Consider the following 19329-nt stretch of genomic DNA (forward strand, 5'->3'; position numbering starts at 1 on the left):
GTCTTACTGGAGTTGTAACAGAGTGGGGGTTGGGTGCTATAAGATGACTAATATACCAGACAGGTCCATTCCAGTTGGCTAGATCCTCTGTGGTCAGCTTTTTTGCAGCCCGGCGGTCAACCATTTCGTGAACTTGGGCACTGTAGGCTTTTTTCCACTGCGGTTCTTTGGCGAGCTGTCTCTCTGTTCTGAGGAAGGTTGCCTCCACTGCTTTTCTGTTGTTTGGCAATGTAGATGGGTCCATGAGCCATGGATATCTTGCATGCCAGTGTGGGCTATCACTGTGGTCATCAGCACCAACATAAGTCAGGCCACCCTTTACAACTTCCAGCTCCCTTTCTTCAGCCAGAGTCATTTCTTTGCCACCAGGTTGACAACTGCCGCAGCGACATCCTCCACATTTTGGGGTGCAAGGGGCACCAATGCTATCCCATCTCCACCATTCAACAAAATCCCGAGTGGTAATAGCAGAACAAGAAGACTTGATGGTAGGTTTGTCGCAAATATGTTCTTCATACATCAATGCTGCTGTTCTCATTGACCTGGCGAAGTGCGCTCTGGACTGGTGTGCTGTAACTGTAGCTTCTTCAAACAGACAAGGGTGTGTCCCTGCAATTGTCTTTCCCAATGGCCCATCCCATAGCACAAGGTCCCCAACAGTGCGTATTTTCTGTGGGACCAGTCGCCCTTCTTTATGGCTTATCAAAAGCTGTATCTGTCTTGGTCTCACAAGTTCACTTTGGGGGACATCTGGAAAGAACTTTTGGAGTCTTTTAGCTGTCACATGTTTGTGGATCTCTGCAATGCTGTCCAAACCATAGCAGAGGAGTTGGTGGGATCTGAAGTTGCCTTGCTCTGTGCGGACCCGGATCTTTAGGAGGTACCGTTTTGTGGTAACTTGAACTTTCATTCCTCCCACACCGTGGACAACAAGGGTTATGGCTTCACTTCTAAGGTTCAAACGATCAGCTGCATCATGAGTTATGTAATTTGTATCTGATGCCAGGTCGATCAAAGTCCCAATTTTTTGTCCTGCATTGGCTGTGACCTCTAAGAGCATCATGATGACTGGCCACTCCACGATTCCATTCTCTGCTAGAAGACTGGGTTGGTTGGACACGAGGGAGGTTCTGGCTATAGTGTTGCAAAAGGCATTGCGATACTTCTCTACAAGTTCAGGTGAGAGGCTTTTAATGAACTCTTCTTGAGCTTGGGTGTAACTCTCTCTTGTGTCACCTCCCACTTTGCTGTTGTTGGACCTCTGGACGACATTCCCTTTGGACGCATCAGCTCTCGGGCAAAGATAATAGTGGTGTTCTGCAGCACGCGGTTCTCTGCAGTCTGGCCTTCTGCACAGAAACTCTGATTTACAACAATCACCTTCATTATGAATCTCCAGGCATTTTTTGCAGGCTCCCAGCTTCCTGACAGCATCTCTTTTCTCTGACAGCTTAAGCGCGCGAAACTTTTGGCAGAAGTATAGCCTTTTCTTATGCTTGCCGTCTCCGCAGACCACACATCCTTGAGCCTGGTTGCTCAGTTGGGTGGAAGTCCTGGTTCGAGCTTGCCGATGTTCAGGTTTTGGTTCCTCCTCTCTCAGTTGGTCCAGCTTCTCATAGATGCCTTCTTGACCTTGAAGAAACTTGAGGAGGTAGTCAAATCGCCTGTCTTCTTCAGCTTCATCACCTTTGCCCGCTACATGAAGAAGCCATTCCTTCTTCAGGCCATCAGGAAGTTTACTCTCTATTGTTTTTGTTACAAGAGGGTTCTTTATTGCACCAGTCTTGCCAAGCTCGTTCAGATCGACCAGGGCTTTTTCTACAGATTGGATGAGCTCAACAATCCTCCTGGGCTGGTTCCCTTTAACTGCTTGGAGTCTTTGGAGCTCTTCTATTATCTCAAGGGCTATAGTTGTCTTATTTCCAAAGCGGTTCTCTAAAACCCGGAAAACCTCCTCAGCAGTTGTGTAACTTGTAAGGCGGAGGTCTCGTCTTGTCTTCTCATCCACACTGTCGAGAAGTTGGAACTTTTTAATCTCTTTGGATCCAGTAGGTTCTCCCTGCATCTGGAGCGCTTCCCAATCTTTTTTCCACCGGTGAAACTCTCGGCGGATGCCAGAAAACTTTGGAAGGGCAGCTGGCTTTAATCTAATTGCTGGTACACAACTGATTGAAGTAGTACTTAATCTGCTGGTTTCTCCTCTGACGTGTGCCCCTATAAAGTCTGCTTGTCTTATTGTGAGTTTTGGCAGGATGGTTTCAAGGCCTTTGACACGACTCTGGAACTGTTGTTGCTCTGCTGGGGGGGCCCAGCACTTCCAATGTTTATGCACCTCCTTCGCAGCCTTCACAAGTTTCTCTAGTTGCCCGATCATGAAGAGATATGCATCTGGGTTTTTACTTGGGTCCACAGCTCCCACGTTTTCTGCTTGCGACTCTGCTGTTGTAATTGCTTGTGTCAGTTCATATTCCCCGAAATTGGCCCACAATGTCTTTTGTATGAGGTCCTTTAGCTCTTGCAGTTTTATCTCACACTCATTGGCTGTTTTGGCCAAGTCCTTCTTTTGCTGCTCACTCAACTCCTCTGCATCAGAGTTTTCTTCAATACATTGCTCCTCTACATCATCGTTGGCTTCTAGGACTTTGCCAGCTTCTGCAGTGAGCTTCTTAAATATGTCTTTGAGCTCCTCTTCTGACATCATTGTATGCATTCGTAGCACATTATTGGCCAGACGGGAAAACTGACGCTTCGCTGATGTCCTTGCGGTCTTTAGCTGCTCCAACAGTAATGAATCAGCCATTTCAATCACGACAGCAGGGCGGGAACAATCTTTATTTGTCTCTATGGACACTTTTTTGGTCTTTTGGGTCTTCAGAGCGGTTTTTCACTGTCAAGTTTTGATCTATTATTTTGTGCAATTCCCCACTTGAAAGGGACAGTCCCTCCACATGAAGATTTTAACAGGATTTCACTCAAACAGCCATGGGATCGGTTCTTTGTCTTTTATTTACCATTCTTTGGTTGGCAGTAAACAGGTGAAAAACCTCAAAAGAAAGATTACAAATACAAGTTATTATCTGAGTTACAGCCAAATTAAATGCACAAAGTCATTCACATATAACCTGGATAAACACATTACTTTCATTGTAACCGTACAACTAAATATGTTCTACCAAACAAAACAGTTGGTATTTTAATTTTCAAAATGTATACTTTATCTTTTAACCAAGTACCTTTAGCCAAATACCTTTTTTACCTTCAATTGGTTTAATATTCATGTTAATTAAATAGATCTCATTATATTTTAGCCAAACTATGTTTCAATCTTTTTTAGCCAAGTTACTAGATCTTACATTTCTTTTTAGCCAAAATTTCAGACTCTGAAGACTAAACTGAATTAAGAACTTGGTTTATTAAGATTTCTACAATGTTTAAATTACTTTTAACCATTTCAAACAAACATTCTTTATGAAACAATGAATTTGGCTCTTACTTATCCTTTGTACCCCACTTGTTTGATAAAACTAAACAACATTGGAAGTTACAAATACTACAGCAAAAAGTCCAATCAAAGTCAAAACATGGCCAATATGGCGCTTACCGGCTGTCCTTCACAGTTTTGTGGAGGGCTTGATCTTGCACAAATACCTTGATTTCAAAGATGAAGTTCCTTGGTTTTGTGGTGCTCTTTAATGCTCCTTCCACTGTCTAAAGACAACAGAGCCAGGTACTGGCATGCTCAGATTGCTTGGAAGATTTGTTCCACCTGGTTCACCACTGATTGAATGGGAGGAGCTCCCAGGCAGTTTGTCAGCACACCTAGTGTTTCATGCACACTGACAATGGCATATTATGCAGTTTCCTCAATGGTCCATTGCTGCTGCTAAACTCACCTTTTACCTCCACAGGATGTTCTATTCTGTTCTATTTCTGCTCCGCTTCTCTTACTGGCTTCCCTGTTTGCAGGCTGCTGTTCTATTGCCAAGATAAAATACCAAATGCTGCGCTCTGTTTTGGGAACCCTGGGAACTCTCATATGATTGGTTGAGGAACCAGGAAGTGAACACGGCTACACTCTGAACTGAAGTAATTTCGGACCGTACCTCTGAATTTCAATAGAGAAAAGCTTGACTAAGACCTTGTTGATGGAGAGGACCAATTGTTTATATGGAATGTTCCATCCATCCCTAGGGACAAACGAGAATGATTTAGAGTGATTTTACAGTAATTATCTTAATTATAGCTCTTTTCAGTGGTGAAAGAAACAATTTATCAGAGACCAAACACTTAAAACATACATATATTTATTACAACTTGTAATTCTAAGCTGGGAGACATTACTTAGAAACTTATCAGCGAAGCGCATAGCCTATTTTCCCGACGTGCCTTATACAGATTGCAAGTTGTTGTCTCATCGTATAAACCCAAAACATGTGTTTTTAACAGCTCCAGGACTCCTGAGGGGGTTGGGCTAACCCCCCTTTGGAGAGATCCAGTCTCCAGCAGAAATGTGCTTTCTGCCAGTCCAGCTGTTTAGATGTAAGTAATGGCCCTGGTCTGTTTCTTGGGAGTGGACTAAGATAAGCTTCAGGGCCATGAGAAAGTTTTAAAAACCGTTAACTAATCTACAAAACTCTCATATATCTCCCGTGCTATCCTGCACCTGGTACCATTACTGAAGCCTGAATGCAGCCATTGTTTTCTGCAAAGAACTCCTCATCCCAGGTTACTGTGTTAAAGGTTAATATCTATAAAACTTTAAAATACACTATTATCATATAAATGATTATATATTTTCATAACATGGTACAGTGGCTAAAGCATTCAAACGCTGTTGAGTGAACCAGAACACCATTATCACCACTGCTCCAATTGCTGAGCTTTGTATTGTTGCACCTAGAAAATATAGGGAAATCTTATGAAGCTCAACCAATGTTCTAAAGGAAACTGATGTTCAAAGAGATTTAGTTTTTGCATTGTTCTTTGCACTAATATGGCCTTTTATGTTATTTATTGAGATTTTTGTTATATTTCAAGGGTTTACTGTACACTGGCAGACACGTAAGAAAGTTTAAGTAATATTTACTTCAGAAGGGTTCAAAAGAACACTAAAGAAACTATTATCAACTGCATGACTAATTAATGCACTGCAGGATTAGTAGATCATCTATTTATACATTCCTCATCCACTATTACTTGTCTAGGAGTAAAGCATTAGTAAATATGTTTATAGCTTATTAAGTACGAGTTCGACCAAAATGCATTTAGGGTTTCCTGTCTGTCTCTGTTTGTCTCTCTGACAGGTTGATTCAGTTGCTCTGGTTGTTCCTGTGAGTGTGGTAGATTAGTGACTCTGCTCCTGTGGATCCTCCCACAGTGTTTGATCAGCAGCTGGAACCACAGTGACTGTGATCAAACAGGAATTAGCAGAATCCATCTGATATGAAGCTGTGCTTTGAACACCACTTCCCTCCTCTCTGAAGAGTAGTCAGATATCTGTGTTCAGCTTTTTGTACAGCCTCTTCTACACTTTGTATCACTGTGTTTCTAGAGCACAGTAGTAGAGAGCTGTGTCTGCCAGGATTAGCTCTCTGATGCTCAGCTCAGTGGATGAAGATGTTGTTGCTGAGAAATATCGCTTATCAGGATTATATTCAGCAGAGCCTCCTTTTCCTCTTTTCCAGAGTAGAAACTGAGGAGCCTGGAGGTCAGAGTGATGTCTGAACCAGTGGAGGTCTGCAGAGGATGCAGTTGTCTCATAGTTACAGCTGAGTGAGACAGGTTGTCCTTCTGTCCCTCTTACTTCCTCTGTACCAGCAGAGATTGTGTCTCCAGCTGTTAGTCCTGGAAAAGGAGAAGAAAATGAAGCCGTTAGACTAACATTGTCCATGAGGCTGAGAGGAGAAGACAGTGGACACATGTCCCCTGTTCAGTGTTACTCTGTGGACATTCACAACTAAATCAACAGGAGAACTCTGTCAGTTCAGTTTCCAAGATGATGAAAAGCTGATTTTCCTTCTATCAGAGCAAAGGAAGCAGAAAAGTAGTGAAATGCAGTCTGTATCTGTGGTTAATGCAGCAGCTGGAACAAAACCTGAATCCCTGTTCTTAAACTCACCTCTAATGTGAGATAGAAGCAAAAAGAGGTAAAGCAACATGTCTTTGGAGCTCTGAAAGCCACACAGCAGATGAACAATGTTCCTCCACTGCAGGAAGAAGACATAATGTCATTGGAGGAGCTGAAGATCAGGGGGCGGGGCAACTTCTACTCAACCAATCAAAGAGTTTCCTGCTTCCACAGCAGCTCTGTCTCTGATCTTTACTGCTTCATGTCTCTGTTGTCTTTGTCATCAGTCCAAGGACTCAACAATCAGTGGTTGAACAGTTAAACGAAAAAACTTTTGAGAAAATAACATTTTAAAGAATGATTTGCTCAGTAAAATCAGTTACTTCAGGGACGGTAGATTTTATTTATGCGATTTTACCTCCGGGCGCTAGGGGTCGCTGTAGCGATCGGTCGCTAAAATTGATTACTCCTAAAGTTAATCCAAAATGCCTTTAAATCGACATTAATATTCAATATTAATGCGGGAATAAGGCTCATAGCACTATTGAACGATGGTGGAGCGAAACAAACCATCCTTATGCTTCAATACAAGCTCCTTTTGAAAGTCTGGAACCGGATGTAACCAGGAGCTGTCATGATGCAGCCTGAAGGCTGCACTCTGAACATTTCCTGGCTCCTTCTCCAGTGCAGCCCTGATTAGGAACACCTGTCAGGCTGCAATTACCATGGACTCGCTTCACCTGCTCATCCTGATATATATATTCACCTTAGTTTGTTCCTGATTACCGGTTCGTCCTCACATGTCAGAACATCATGCCTGTCCAGTTCCTGTCCGTCTCCTGGTCCTGCTCTGTCTGCTCCGGTCTGTTCCCGTCTGCCAGTTCCTGCATCCTACAACCTCGTCTGGTAAACTGACTCTGGCTTTCATCATCCACTTCCTGCTGTTGCAATAAACACTTGAATCCAGCTCTGTGTGTGTGTGTGTGCTGTGTCCGCGTTCATCCAAGACAAATCATGACAGGAGCTAAATTTTAGTCATAATGTGTGGCCGGATAACGTAAACATTAATATCGCATCAATGTATGAAACCCCCGTGGAGATAACGTTTGTTATACCCATAAAACATATTTGAACCATATCAGCAATGCCATGGAACAGGATACTAGCATGGGCTAATTCTGTTAGCCCCTTTGTTTAAAGCACCATGTGAATGCATCACAAACATTTCCAATGACCACGTAACTTTCCCTTTGGGTCTCTCTGTCCAACCTGTCGGTGCCTCGTGTGAGTTCGGTCCACTTTGGCCATCCAAGGAAGAGACGATGGGAATGCAGGGGAAATCGTTGGTCTTTCAGCAGCGGGCTAGCCTGCGCCTCTACAGCTATAAGCTAACCAGCAGCGTGGTGGGGTAGCTTGGAGGCATATAGCCATGAGCATGCTGGAGCGTGGAGCATCGGTCGAGGCCTGGATGTCCTGCAGGCAGCCTCTGACTTGGTTGCAGTCATGATTTCAGCAGGTTTTCCTCAGCATGCAACAGTGGGTCCTTCTGCCGGCTTTTCAGCTCCGTCTGGAGCCCGCTTTCCTGTAAAGGCTCGGTCATGTCCCCCGGGCGAAGGGAGATTTCTCCCAGCTGCAGGCTTGTGCGTCTTTCAGGCCCTGGGAGGGCCCATCGTGGTTCAGGCCCGTCTCCCTCCCCTCCTTTTGTCTCAGGGAGGAAGGAAGGTGAGGACTGGGTGGCCACCTTGTCCTGGAGTGCTCCAGGAAGAAGTGGTCTGAGAGAAGTGTGTCTGCTCAGAAGTGAAGACTGGAAGTCTGTGGTGGCTTGCAGAGGAAGCTAGTTAGCCACCTGGCAACCCCAGGGAGGCAGAGCAGACTCTGCTTTTCCATGTAGCTTGCAGGAATAGACTGTGTCTCTGCTAGGAGTGCCATGTCCTTTGTATATGGGAAGTGGTTTACAGTAGGCACCTTGCTGAGAGACTGTCCTTACAGCAGGGTGGTGGAATTCCTTCTGGCCCCTCCTCCATGACATATGGTCAGAATTCAATCTGACATCAATTATTTCAACATGGCTTTAATATAGCACAACAGTTACATAGGTGGAAACGTCACTTTCTCACATCTTTCTGAGAAGAACTTTGGTGAAACTTCTGTGCAATTATACACTGTTTAAAGTTATTTAATGTTTCATAAATAACTCTCTGTCTGTTAAGTATTGTCTGGTTATAATCATCTCTTAAGCTGATATCAGGACAATGGTTGAAAGAGATGAATTCGAGCACTAGTGATCTTTTAACAGCAAAACCTGCACACACATAGAATAAAGGAGTGACAACTTCTTTTCAAGTTCAAGAATTTAATAACAGAAATAAAATGAACATCCAGAGAACATCACTATGTAATGCTGTTTATCTGAATTAACACAATATTTCGATTAATAAATCCTCTCTACTAGGCTAGTGAAACTTAACTAAACTACTAAGCAAAATGAAGATAAAAAAGAAGCATAAGCTAAGGAACTATTTACATGCAAAACAAACCAAAGACAAACAAAAGTGATTGATCATAATCAGAATACTGTTTCACTGCAGATCTGATTAACAAAAACATGGAATGGAGTTAAAAACATCTGCCATGTATTTCAATCCATTCACAATGCAAAGCCCAAGTCAAACAAAACATTATTTGTTGAAATAATATTCTGAGGACCGTTTTGTCCTGTAAAAATGATTTAATTCAGAATCGCTTGCCTTTGTTTATGCGATTTTACCTCCGCCCGCTAGGGGGCGCTACAGCGATTCCCGGTGACCCAACACAACCCTGCAGTCCTCCTATCAGCTGCTGCCATGTGGAAGGAGACTGATGGTCTGTTAACAAATCTATAGAGACTCCACCTTGTTCATCCTGAACAAGGATGATGCTCTGTTCTGCACAGGCTGCACCTCCATCATGGAGCAACCATCCTCCTCCTTTCTGATCCAAACTGTTCAATGATGCAGCAAAGCCTCTGATGTCTGCTTTCTCTCAGCAGCTCAATCAGAGTGAATTCTGACAAACCAGTGGTGGAGCAGCCTGTGAGGCCCTCTAGTGGATGTTGTGGAGTACTACAGGTTCTTGTACAGCGTTCTGGTGTTTCCTGTCACTGTGGGCCTCACAGCACAGTAGTACACAGCAGAGTCTGACACTGCAGCAGAGGAGATCAGCAGGTGAATCTCCGTTCCCTTCACATTAATCTTCAGTCCAGCAATTTTCTCATTTACTATATTTCCTGATCCAAAATGATAGAGCAGAAACTCTGGTGGTTTTCCTGGAAACTGTCGATACCAGTAAAACTCATCACTTCCAGACGGTTCTTTAGAGAATCTGTAGGACAGAGTAACAGAGCTGCTCTCTAAAGTGAAGTTTTCATCATCAAGAGGAGTGAGCTCTTGAGAGACGACACCTAAGGGAGGAGAAATGTGTTACTTCTAAAACTGGACTGTGTTAATTAAGGAGTAAAACATTAGAAAATAATGTTCTATATATTTAAAATAAACCTGACCTGTTAGAAGTGAGGCAACGATCAGAGAAAGTCCATAATAGTCCATGTTGAGCAGAGTTGATGTTGGTGTGGTGAACTGGGTTGAATGTGGAAGTTTGTGTCTCTTCTATAGTTCAGTAACAGATCAGCTCCTCCCTGAAGCTCTCAGCTCCTCTTCCTCCTGCTTAACAGCCTCACAGCTTCTTCTGGTTTCTGGTGGAAACAAAGTTTTTATGTCAATGGAGTAAATTAAATATTATAAAGCCCAATAATGCGGTGGTTTGAACTCTTACTTGGACAAATAAACTGAACTATCTGTTTGGTGCCTCTTAACTGGTCCATGCATGGATCAGGCATAATGTTATGACCACCAAAAGGTGAAGGTAAATAGCGTTGATGATCTTTGGATCATGTTACCTCTTAGTGGGAAAATATATTATACAGCAAGTGAACAAATCTAGATTCTAGTTTAGGCAATAAAAACTGGAAAATGGGCAGCAAATTGATCTTTGGTTGTTGGAAAGGTATCAAACTGTGATGGGTAGACGACTGGGTCAGAATATCAGCAGAACCACGGATGATGTGGGCTTTTCCTGGGTCTGCATAGGTCAGGATTCATCAGTGGTCCAACAGAGGAACAGAGCTGAATAGGTAAATGGGTCAAAGGAGGTCAAAGGTCATGATAGATACAGTAGAGATCACTGGTCAGTTTGTTCTGATCCACCAGACAAGCTGGTGGTTCTGATAGAACCACCCTGGACCTTGAGGACTGGACCCCTGATAAACACTAAACCATTCTGTAATTTGGATCACAAAGGTGGCTACCCTGAAAATGTACCAGGTACACCAGTGATGGCCAAATGAAGCTTCACAAAGCAATGAAGCCTTCAAGCTCATTACTTCACCTAAAGGATCATTACCCAATGCTTCATTCAGTGCTCTCTAGTGACATCTGCTGCTGCAGTTTCACTACCACGGCCTAGTCCCTAAAATAACTTCAGAAAACAATGCTGTCACAACGTTTTGTCCAGTAACCATGAATCTGAGTGTTATGGAACTCTGACAACTGTTTTCAGTTCCTAAAAGGATTTGCAGCCAAAGTAATCCTGCTCTGAAGTTGGCTCTCACTGGTTGTCTTTTATTTTATGGCATGGGCTAAAATGTCATATATATTTGGGGTAATTGTGTGTTGGGAGTGAATTCTTGTGGAGGCAGATACAGGGTTTGTCATTGTCATGATTTGTCTTAGGATGAACCCAGACACGCACACACAGAGCTAGTTCTTAAAAGTGAGTTTATTGAACAGTGTGGATGATGATGACGAGAGGAACCAGAGTCTTTTAACTGACGGAGATGTAGGGTGCAGAAGCTGGCCGACAGGAGTTGCGCGGAGAGTCTGACCAGGAGGAAACACAGGAGCCGATGACTTGAGACCAGGACGGAACCCAGCAGCAGAGGACGGAGACCACAGCAGAACACCGGAGCCGCCGAACCCTGGACTGAGGGCTGAGCTGGAACGAAGTCTCTGACTGTGACTGAACAAAAACAGAGCTGATACAGGATGACTGGCTGAGACTGAGCAGGAGTTGAACACTACAGATCGGCAACGAGAACAGAATGAGGTGTGTATAAATAGAGGTGACAACAGGTGGCAACAGATCAGTGATGATTGCAGCCTGACAGGTGGAACCAATCAGGCTGCGCAGGGAAGAGAGAGAGAGGAAGGGAGGCTCAGCATGCAGCCTACAAGCTGCATCCTGACATTTTTTTCAAACTTAGCATTACCTCTGTAATGGATTCAACATAAATAAACAAATATATTGACAGCATTTTTAAATATTGTTTTCTCATTAGGTTTTAAATTGAAACCAGCCCTTTGAGGATAATTCTGTCAGGTGTAGGTGGACAGCAGAGTCCTGACCTGAGGAGGTAGCTCTCCTGTGTTGAGCCATGCGTCTGTGGAGAGGTTGTTTGGAGAATATTGGAGAAACCAAACAACCTCTCCACAGACGCATGGCTCAACACAGGAGAGCTACCTCCTCAGGTTAAGACTCTGCTGTCCACCTACACCTTAAGGACAAAGGACACTCTGTGAGGACCAACATGTTCACATTTTGGACAAAGAAGACAGATGGTTTGAAAGGGGTGTGAAGGAAGCCATCTACGTTAAGAGAGAGAAACCAACCTTAAACAGAGGAGGAGGCCTTAGGTTCCAACTCTCAAAAACTTACAATACAGCTATAGGATTAATTCAAACCAATCATCACCTCAGTTCTCACCTTCATATGGGTGATCAAACATCGTTCCTTTAAGCCAGGCCAATAACAACCCTAACGACTCCTCGTTATAGAGGAGTGGACCAGTTTCTGTTCAATCCGCTGGCTTAATGGCTTTAACGACCGCCCATTACTAAGGGGTGGACCTGTTTCTGCTGAATCTGCATGTTATCTAAGCCATTACAAGGCCTTTGTTAGGCAGCAGTATAAAGCTTGTTTCTCCACATTACTCCAGACTTTTTGAACTGAGAAAGCTTCCTGGAGAGGAAGAGAAACGTCTTCAACTACGGAAAACAAGTCCAGTTGCTTTGTTTTTTACCTTTTTTTTTTCCTTTTGTTGGAATTATATAGTGATGTTCTCTGGGTGTTCATTTTATTTCTGTTATTAAATTCTTGAACTTGAAGAGAAGTTGACACTCATTTATTCTAAGTGTGTGCAGAGTTTGCTGTTAAAAGACCGCTAGTGCTCAAATTCATCTCTTTCAACCATTGTCCTGATATCAGCTTAAGAGATGATTATAACCAGACAATACTTAACAGACAGAGAGTTATTTAATATTACATACATTACATAACATTACATAACGTTAAACAGTGTATAATTGCATAAAAAAACATATAATGCTGAGTAGAAAATCAGTGGCCTGAAGGCATCACAGAACTGGTTGGAGACACATCTTAAAGGAGGAACAATGTTCTGTCCATGCTGATGTCCTGCACAGGCTGCACCTCCATCATGGAGCAACCATCCTCCTCCTTTCTGATCCAAACCTTCTCATCACAAAGCGTTCAATGATGCAGCAAAGCCTCTGATGTCTGCTTTCTCTCAGCAGCTCAGTCAGACTGAATCCTGACAAACCAGAGGTGGAGCAGCCTGTGAGGCCCTCTAGTGGATGTTGTGGAGTACTGCAGGTTCTTGTACAGAGTTCTGCTGTTTCCTGTCACTGTGGGCTGCACAGCACAGTAGTACACAGCAGAGTCTGACACTGCAGCAGAGGAGATCAGCAGGTCCACTCGGTTCCTCTGCTCGTTCAGTTCTGCAGTCAGTCGAGGGTTTGGAGGTTTTGCTTCCACCACGGTTGGATCTTTAGTATCAGTGATCAGGAGAAGGAACCGAGGAGCTGATCCAGGATCCTGTCGATACCACTGGAGGTTGTCAGCTTTAACTGAATAGTTACAGGACAGAGTAACCCTGCGTCCCTCTGATGAAAACTCCTGAGATCTGACGGCGGTGATGTCAGCTTCCAAGCTCTGACCTGCCGATCAGAGAACATGTTATATTCACAGCTCTGCTCCACAGTCTACAGCAGCTACAATCACAGCCACTGTGAACACAGATGATGCTGGGAACCATCTACTGGTCACTTCTTCATGATGGAGCAGCAGGTTCTTGGTAAGGCAGAACCTGGTCACTGAAGCAGTACAATCTGAAGCTCAAAGAAAACCCAGCCTGGATCTGTAGAATCTAGAAGATCTTTGTTTGGCAGAGTTTCTGCTCAGAAACATACGTACCTATCAGAGCTGAGAAGAACCAGATCACAGCCAGGTGCTCCATGTCTCCACAGGTGAAATGATGGACCTGCTGTTCAGGCTGAACCAGATGAGGATGTTTGTCCTGATGTTCTCAGCTGGAGTCTCTGCAGCAGCTCTGCAGTCGGTAGGAGGAGACTTGTTGAGAGTCTGAGCTGCTTCTCTGCTCAGCTCAGTTGTCCAGAGATCTTCTGTGAGTTAGAGCAGCCTTCTGTCAGCTCCACCCAGTCTGACAGAAAGCTCCCTTCACGCTCAGTACAGGCTGCCACTGCCCACCAGTCTGCTGACGGCTTGGAAACATCTCCACTGTGTAGAAACACCTTCTGCAAGTGTGGAAGTTCATAGGGGTATTAGCCTGTCTAATAGCTCTTGGTACCCAGCCCAATAACCATAAACAGCCCTCATGGATTAAACAACATTTCATTACACTGGGAAAAAGCCAAATAAACGTAGCGTACCTGCACAGACGCTGCAGTCGCTGGTATCAGGTCTGGACATTTAGCTGTTGGCTCCTTACCACAGAGAAAATGTAGAGACCACATTTAGGTTTCTTTGGTCAGATTCCACAGTAAAGTCCTCCCGGTTACAAACTCGTATCCAACGCTGACATTTGTCGTCAATCTTTTGTGGTTTTTGAAAATCAACTCCCTTCATGTGATCACGATCATCAGATCATGAGTCGCTCCTGCAGATACAAACGTAGCAGCATTATGGCAACAACATTTGCTGTAAGGGAGGAATTTGAGCACTAGCGATCTTTTAACAGCAAACTCTGCACACACATAGAATAAAGGAGTGACAACTTCTTTTCAAGTTCAAGAATTTAATAACAGAAATAAAAAGAACATCAGGTTCAAACAGTAAAGAGCTATAGTTGAAGCAACAATGATCACGTGCATGGCAGTTGGATGTAACAATACATCGGGTAAAAGTGGAAAAAACTTTTTTTTTTCACCTTTCCCATTCATCATCCACCACCGGGTTCTTTTGTTGGATTACCAACTTGAAGAGAAAGGATTTGCCATCGTTCTTCTGGCCAGAGAGAAACAACGTCATGTGTAGCCAACATTTCGAAGAAGAATGTTTTGAACATGACATGAGAGCGAGGATTTTCTTTTTTATAATGTAGAATTTGCCGTAACATTTGTGTACCCGACCAGAGCGGCTGAGGGATACGAGACACTTAGGAAGCATGCTCACTGCTGCGAAGCCCACTTATTTTATATGACTTTGGTCTTATTTTTACTAAAGTCACTTGTAAATTTCATGAGTTGTGGGTTGCATTTTTTTGGGCTTGTTTCTGAAAGTGAAGTCGATTGTTTGGGCTCCAAACTAAGTGACGCTGAAATATCCCTCCGCCTCATAACACTGCAGCTCATCCTGACAGCAGCTCATCCTGACAGCAGCAGAATAAACTCAGAAAGAGCCACTCTGGCCGTATTTTCTGCAGTTTACGGTTTCAATAACTGATGATAACTGCTGAAAGTAGATTAGGCGGTGCAGATCACCATTTTGAGCAGAGATTGGTTCTAAAGATGAGTTTTATACTCATCTTATAACATTGCAGAACCCAACCCATAAATCGTTGTTTAATGCTTATTTGTTGTCTTTTTATGTCTCTAAAATGTAAAATTAGTATTAATTTAAATTTAAATGCTTAATGCCATGTCTATCTTTGTTTAAGAGGTTAAAAAAATATTTTGGCATGAAAACGGATATTTATTTACAAGGGGACAGATAGGGCATTGGGACTTGCTCTACAGCCGATCCCGCACAGTGACGTCACAAACTGGGAGGAGGCAGAACTGTTCTTCACCAAGATGGCTGCCCCCACTAAAGGACCTTCAAATTAAAATTACTCTTAATTAAAAAAGCCTATCCTGTGCAGATGAGCTCTGTGAGGTCCTCAGCTACACCTACAACCTGAGCCTCAGCCTGGGGGTGGTGCCCACCCTATGGAAGACCTCCTGTGTGGTACCAGTTCCCAAAACGCTGCATGGCAGGGAACCGGCCCCCTTCAGACCAGTTACCCTGACCTCCCACCTGATGAAGACCTTGGAGCGCCTCATCCTAGCACACCTGTGCACCGTAGTGAGCCCCACCCTGGACCTGCTGCAGTTTCCCTACCAGCCCAACATCGGAGTAGAGGACGCCATCATCTACCTGCTGCAGCGGGCGCTAACCCACCTGGAGACCACCGGGAGCGCTGTGAGAGTCATGTTCTTTGACTTCTCCAGCGCTTTCAACACCATCAGACCGGTGCTGCTGAGGGAGAAGCTGGAGGACGCTGGGGTGGACAAACATCTAGCTGACTGGACCATGGACTACCTCACTGACCATGGACTACCTCACTGACCATGGACTACCTCACTGACCATAGACTACATCACTGACCATGGACTACCTCACTGACCATCGACTACCTCACTGACCATGGACTACATCACTGACCATGGACTACCTCACTGACCATAGACTACATTACTAACCGCCCTCAGTACGTGCGGCTGCACAGCTGTCAGTCAGATTTGGCACTCTGCAGCACCGGGGCCCCCAGGGCACCGTCCTGTCTCCGTTTCTTTTCACCCTCTACACCTCGGACTTCACCTACAACACGGACAGCTGCCACCTTCAGAAGTTCTCTGATGACTCGGCCATTGTGGGCTGTGTGTCTGAGGGGAACGAGCTAGAGTACCGGTCAGTCACAACAATCACAGCCACTGTGAACACAGATGATGCTGGGAACCATCTACTGGTCACTTCTTCATGATGGAGCAGCAGGTTCTTGATAAGGCAGAACCTGGTCACTGAAGCAGTACAATCTGAAGCTCAAAGAAAACCCAGCCTGGATCTGTAGAATCTAGAAGATCTTTGTTTGGCAGAGTTTCTGCTCAGACACATACGTACCTATCAGAGCTGAGAAGAACCAGATCACAGCCAGGTGCTCCATGTCTCCACAGGTGAAATGCATATGGTTAATATCTCTATATGGTTCTTGGTTGAATTAAAATATTATTAAATCTGATAATTTTGGCTGTACCTTTATTCAGTGTTCATTTGATCACACGTGAAATCCGCTCTATATGATCTATTCATGCGGGTCAAAAAAGAAAAGAAAAAGAAAAAAGACAAACCAATAGACAGCTGTGATGAACTCAGGAAGGTGGATTTTTGGTTTAGGTAGACAGACATGCGAGAATCTAATAACATAAAGCTAATATTTTCATGACACATGTGAAAATGACCACAGAGCCGTTTACTTTCTCATAACGTGTTATATTGAGTGATCAATCGAGTTTTAACCGACATAGCAATCCTTTATGATCGCACTGACAAGTGTTACATTTTCAGTTTTTTCACACTAATTGAACGATAATGTAACAACACCATTGCTATATTTCATTAAGAAAAGTAAAAGATCTTCATTTCCATGCCTAATAGGTTGGAAATGAGGCGGAGTTGACTGGGTTCATTCTTCCAGTTGAATGCGCTCTCGGTGCAGGGAATACAAATTCTGGCGGGGATAAGTCGTTTGGCACATCGACACCTGTTGCCTGTGCTATTCTAGCGCAGCAGGTCTTGGTGATATCACAGTAAATTGGGCAAAAGTCTGGACTATTTCTCCCCTGCGATGCCGACCTGTCCAGTTTATACAACGGCTCTTGCCCATTGACAGCTGGAGATAGACACCGGCACGTCGCGAACGCAGGGATAAGCGTGTTAGAAAATGGGTGGATGGATGGACGGATGGTCTGGGCTATTTCTTTTTTCTTGCCATCAAGATCTCTGCCAGCTGGTGCCAGAAAATGCTATTATTTGGCTTTCTTCGTCTGGAAACAGATGCATACAAACATCTTACGGGCGCAGCCATGATGACGTGGTAAACTGGCTCAGCTGACAATACAGCGATCTATTTGGCTGAGCAGCAAAAATCGAATCACGTGACCTCTTGGACCGGAGCGCCACAGTTTAGATTTTTTATCGGCTGTAACTTCTTAATGTGCAAGTGAAAACTTGGGACATTGGTGTTTTGAGTTCACTACTATGTGTAGCAACTTTTCCCGGTGGAAGAAAGTTGCCCCCTGACAGTTCATACGAAAAGTCACCCTACAGATTCTGGACCACGGCCTACTAGTTGGTTTCTGATCCATAATTTTCAATGCTTGTTTGTATAGTGATAAAATAGGTTTAACTGTGGTCTGGGAGGCTTGGCCCCATACAGTAACACAATAAGATAAATGAGAAAGTATCATGGCATGCAAAAACAGCAAAGCTGCTTTAACAGGTATATGCTGTCTTATCATTCTAAAACAGTTTAGATTTATCCGGACGGTCCTACAGAGTTTATTAATGTGTTTATTAAATTTAGGTTGGGAATCCAGAATAATGCCTAAAAATCTAAATTCCTCAACTTCCTCTATCGCTTCTTGATCTAATTTAATGGTACATTTTGCTTTCCCTCTTATTGAGAAGCACATAGATACCGTCTTTTTGACGTTAAGCGTCAGATGATTTTCTTTAAGCCATATGGATATACTCTTCATTTCCTTGGTAAGGGTCTGTGCAACGATAGTTGGTGTCTTAGCTACTGCGTAAATTACTGTGTTGTCAGCATACATTTGGCAGTTGGCTGACTGACAGCATGTAGGTAAATCATTTATGTATATACTAAAGAGCAGAGGCCCCATAATGGAGCCCTGTGGAACACCCATTGTAGATTGTAATGGTTTTGAAAGCTCTGTGTTTATTTTTAACACGTCACTCTCTATGCTCCAAAAATGAAGCAAACCAACCAATAGTATGTTATGATAGTTTGAAGGTTGAAAGTTTGTTCAAGAGTATGTTGTGGTTCACAGTGTCAAAGGCCTTTTTTAGGTCTATGAACACTGCTCCCACAACACTACCCTTGTCCAGCTGGCTCTTAATGTTCTCGGTAAGGTAACAATTAGCCATTTCTGTAGAATACCCAGCTCTAAATCCAAACTGCTTAGAATTTATAAGTTTATTACTTTCAAGATGTTCTACTAACTGTTCTGTAATTATTTTCTCTAAAATTTTAGATAAAACCGTAAGTATTGAGATTGGCCTGTAATTGCTTGCTTGGCTCTTTGCTCCAACCTTGAAAATCGGTGTAACAATAGCTTGTTTCCGACTTTATGAAACCCTTGTGGAGATAACCTTTGTTATAACCATAAAACAAACTCAACTCACACTGTCGGCGCCTCGTGTGAGTTCTGTCCACTATGGCCATCCAAGGAAGGAGCACTGAAAAGTAGGGGAATTGTTGCTCTGCTCTACACAGGGTAAGCCTGCGACTATGCTAGCCTGTGGCTCGTCAGCCTAGCAACATGTGTTCAGGGTCGGAGGTCCCTGCCACGTTCTCTGACCTGGATGCAGTCTGATTTAAGCAGGTTCTCCTCAGCATTCAAAAGTGGCTTTCCAGCTCCGTCTGGGGTTCGCTTCCTGTAATGGCTGAGGAGAAATAAAACAAAGCTGTTTTTGGCAGGCAGGATCCTTCCCTCCTGCTCCTGACGCTGAGGTTAAGACAGCAGACTTAACTCTGATTTGCCTGACATGTCCACCCCGGGCGACGAGAGATTTCTCCCAGGTGCTGGTTTGTGTTCTTTTGGGCCCGTGAGCCCTCATGGTTCAGGGGAAGGAGAGCGGGTGGCTGCCCCCGCCCCCTCTCCTCGGGAGCCAAGGAGAGAAGTGGTGGTCATCTGAGGGTCCAGTCAGGAGTGTCCGAAGTGATGGCCTTTTGTCTGTGGGGGAAAACCTTTATAGCCACAGGCATCCCCTGCTGAGAGAAGGGCCATCCCAGCTGACTCTCTCTGTGGCTGTGTGGTCAGAATTTTTTTTAATCTGACATAAATTATTTTCATCATTGCATTATGGCACTACACGATCAATATGATTTCTATTTTACTGATATGTTTTTT

At 43.9% G+C, this 19329-nt stretch overlaps 2 gene segments (V, D, J or C); both read right to left on the reverse strand.

Moving 5' to 3' along the window:
- LOC118559253 overlaps positions 1-9662 on the reverse strand; it is a 34888-nt gene extending 25226 nt beyond the window's left edge. Inside the window, 1 exon segment of the V gene segment in view lies at positions 9606-9662. Coding sequence covers positions 9606-9651 — 46 coding nt within the window.
- A 3032-nt stretch (positions 9663-12694) lies between these two features.
- Positions 12695-13456, reverse strand: LOC118559254. The segment is given in 2 exon segments: positions 12695-13116; positions 13373-13456. Coding segments are annotated over 2 exon segments (465 nt in total).
- Between the last annotated feature and the right edge of the window lie 5873 nt (positions 13457-19329).

This window comes from Fundulus heteroclitus, unplaced genomic scaffold (assembly GCF_011125445.2).
Source record: "Fundulus heteroclitus isolate FHET01 unplaced genomic scaffold, MU-UCD_Fhet_4.1 scaffold_253, whole genome shotgun sequence".
NCBI classification, from domain to species: domain Eukaryota; kingdom Metazoa; phylum Chordata; class Actinopteri; order Cyprinodontiformes; family Fundulidae; genus Fundulus; species Fundulus heteroclitus.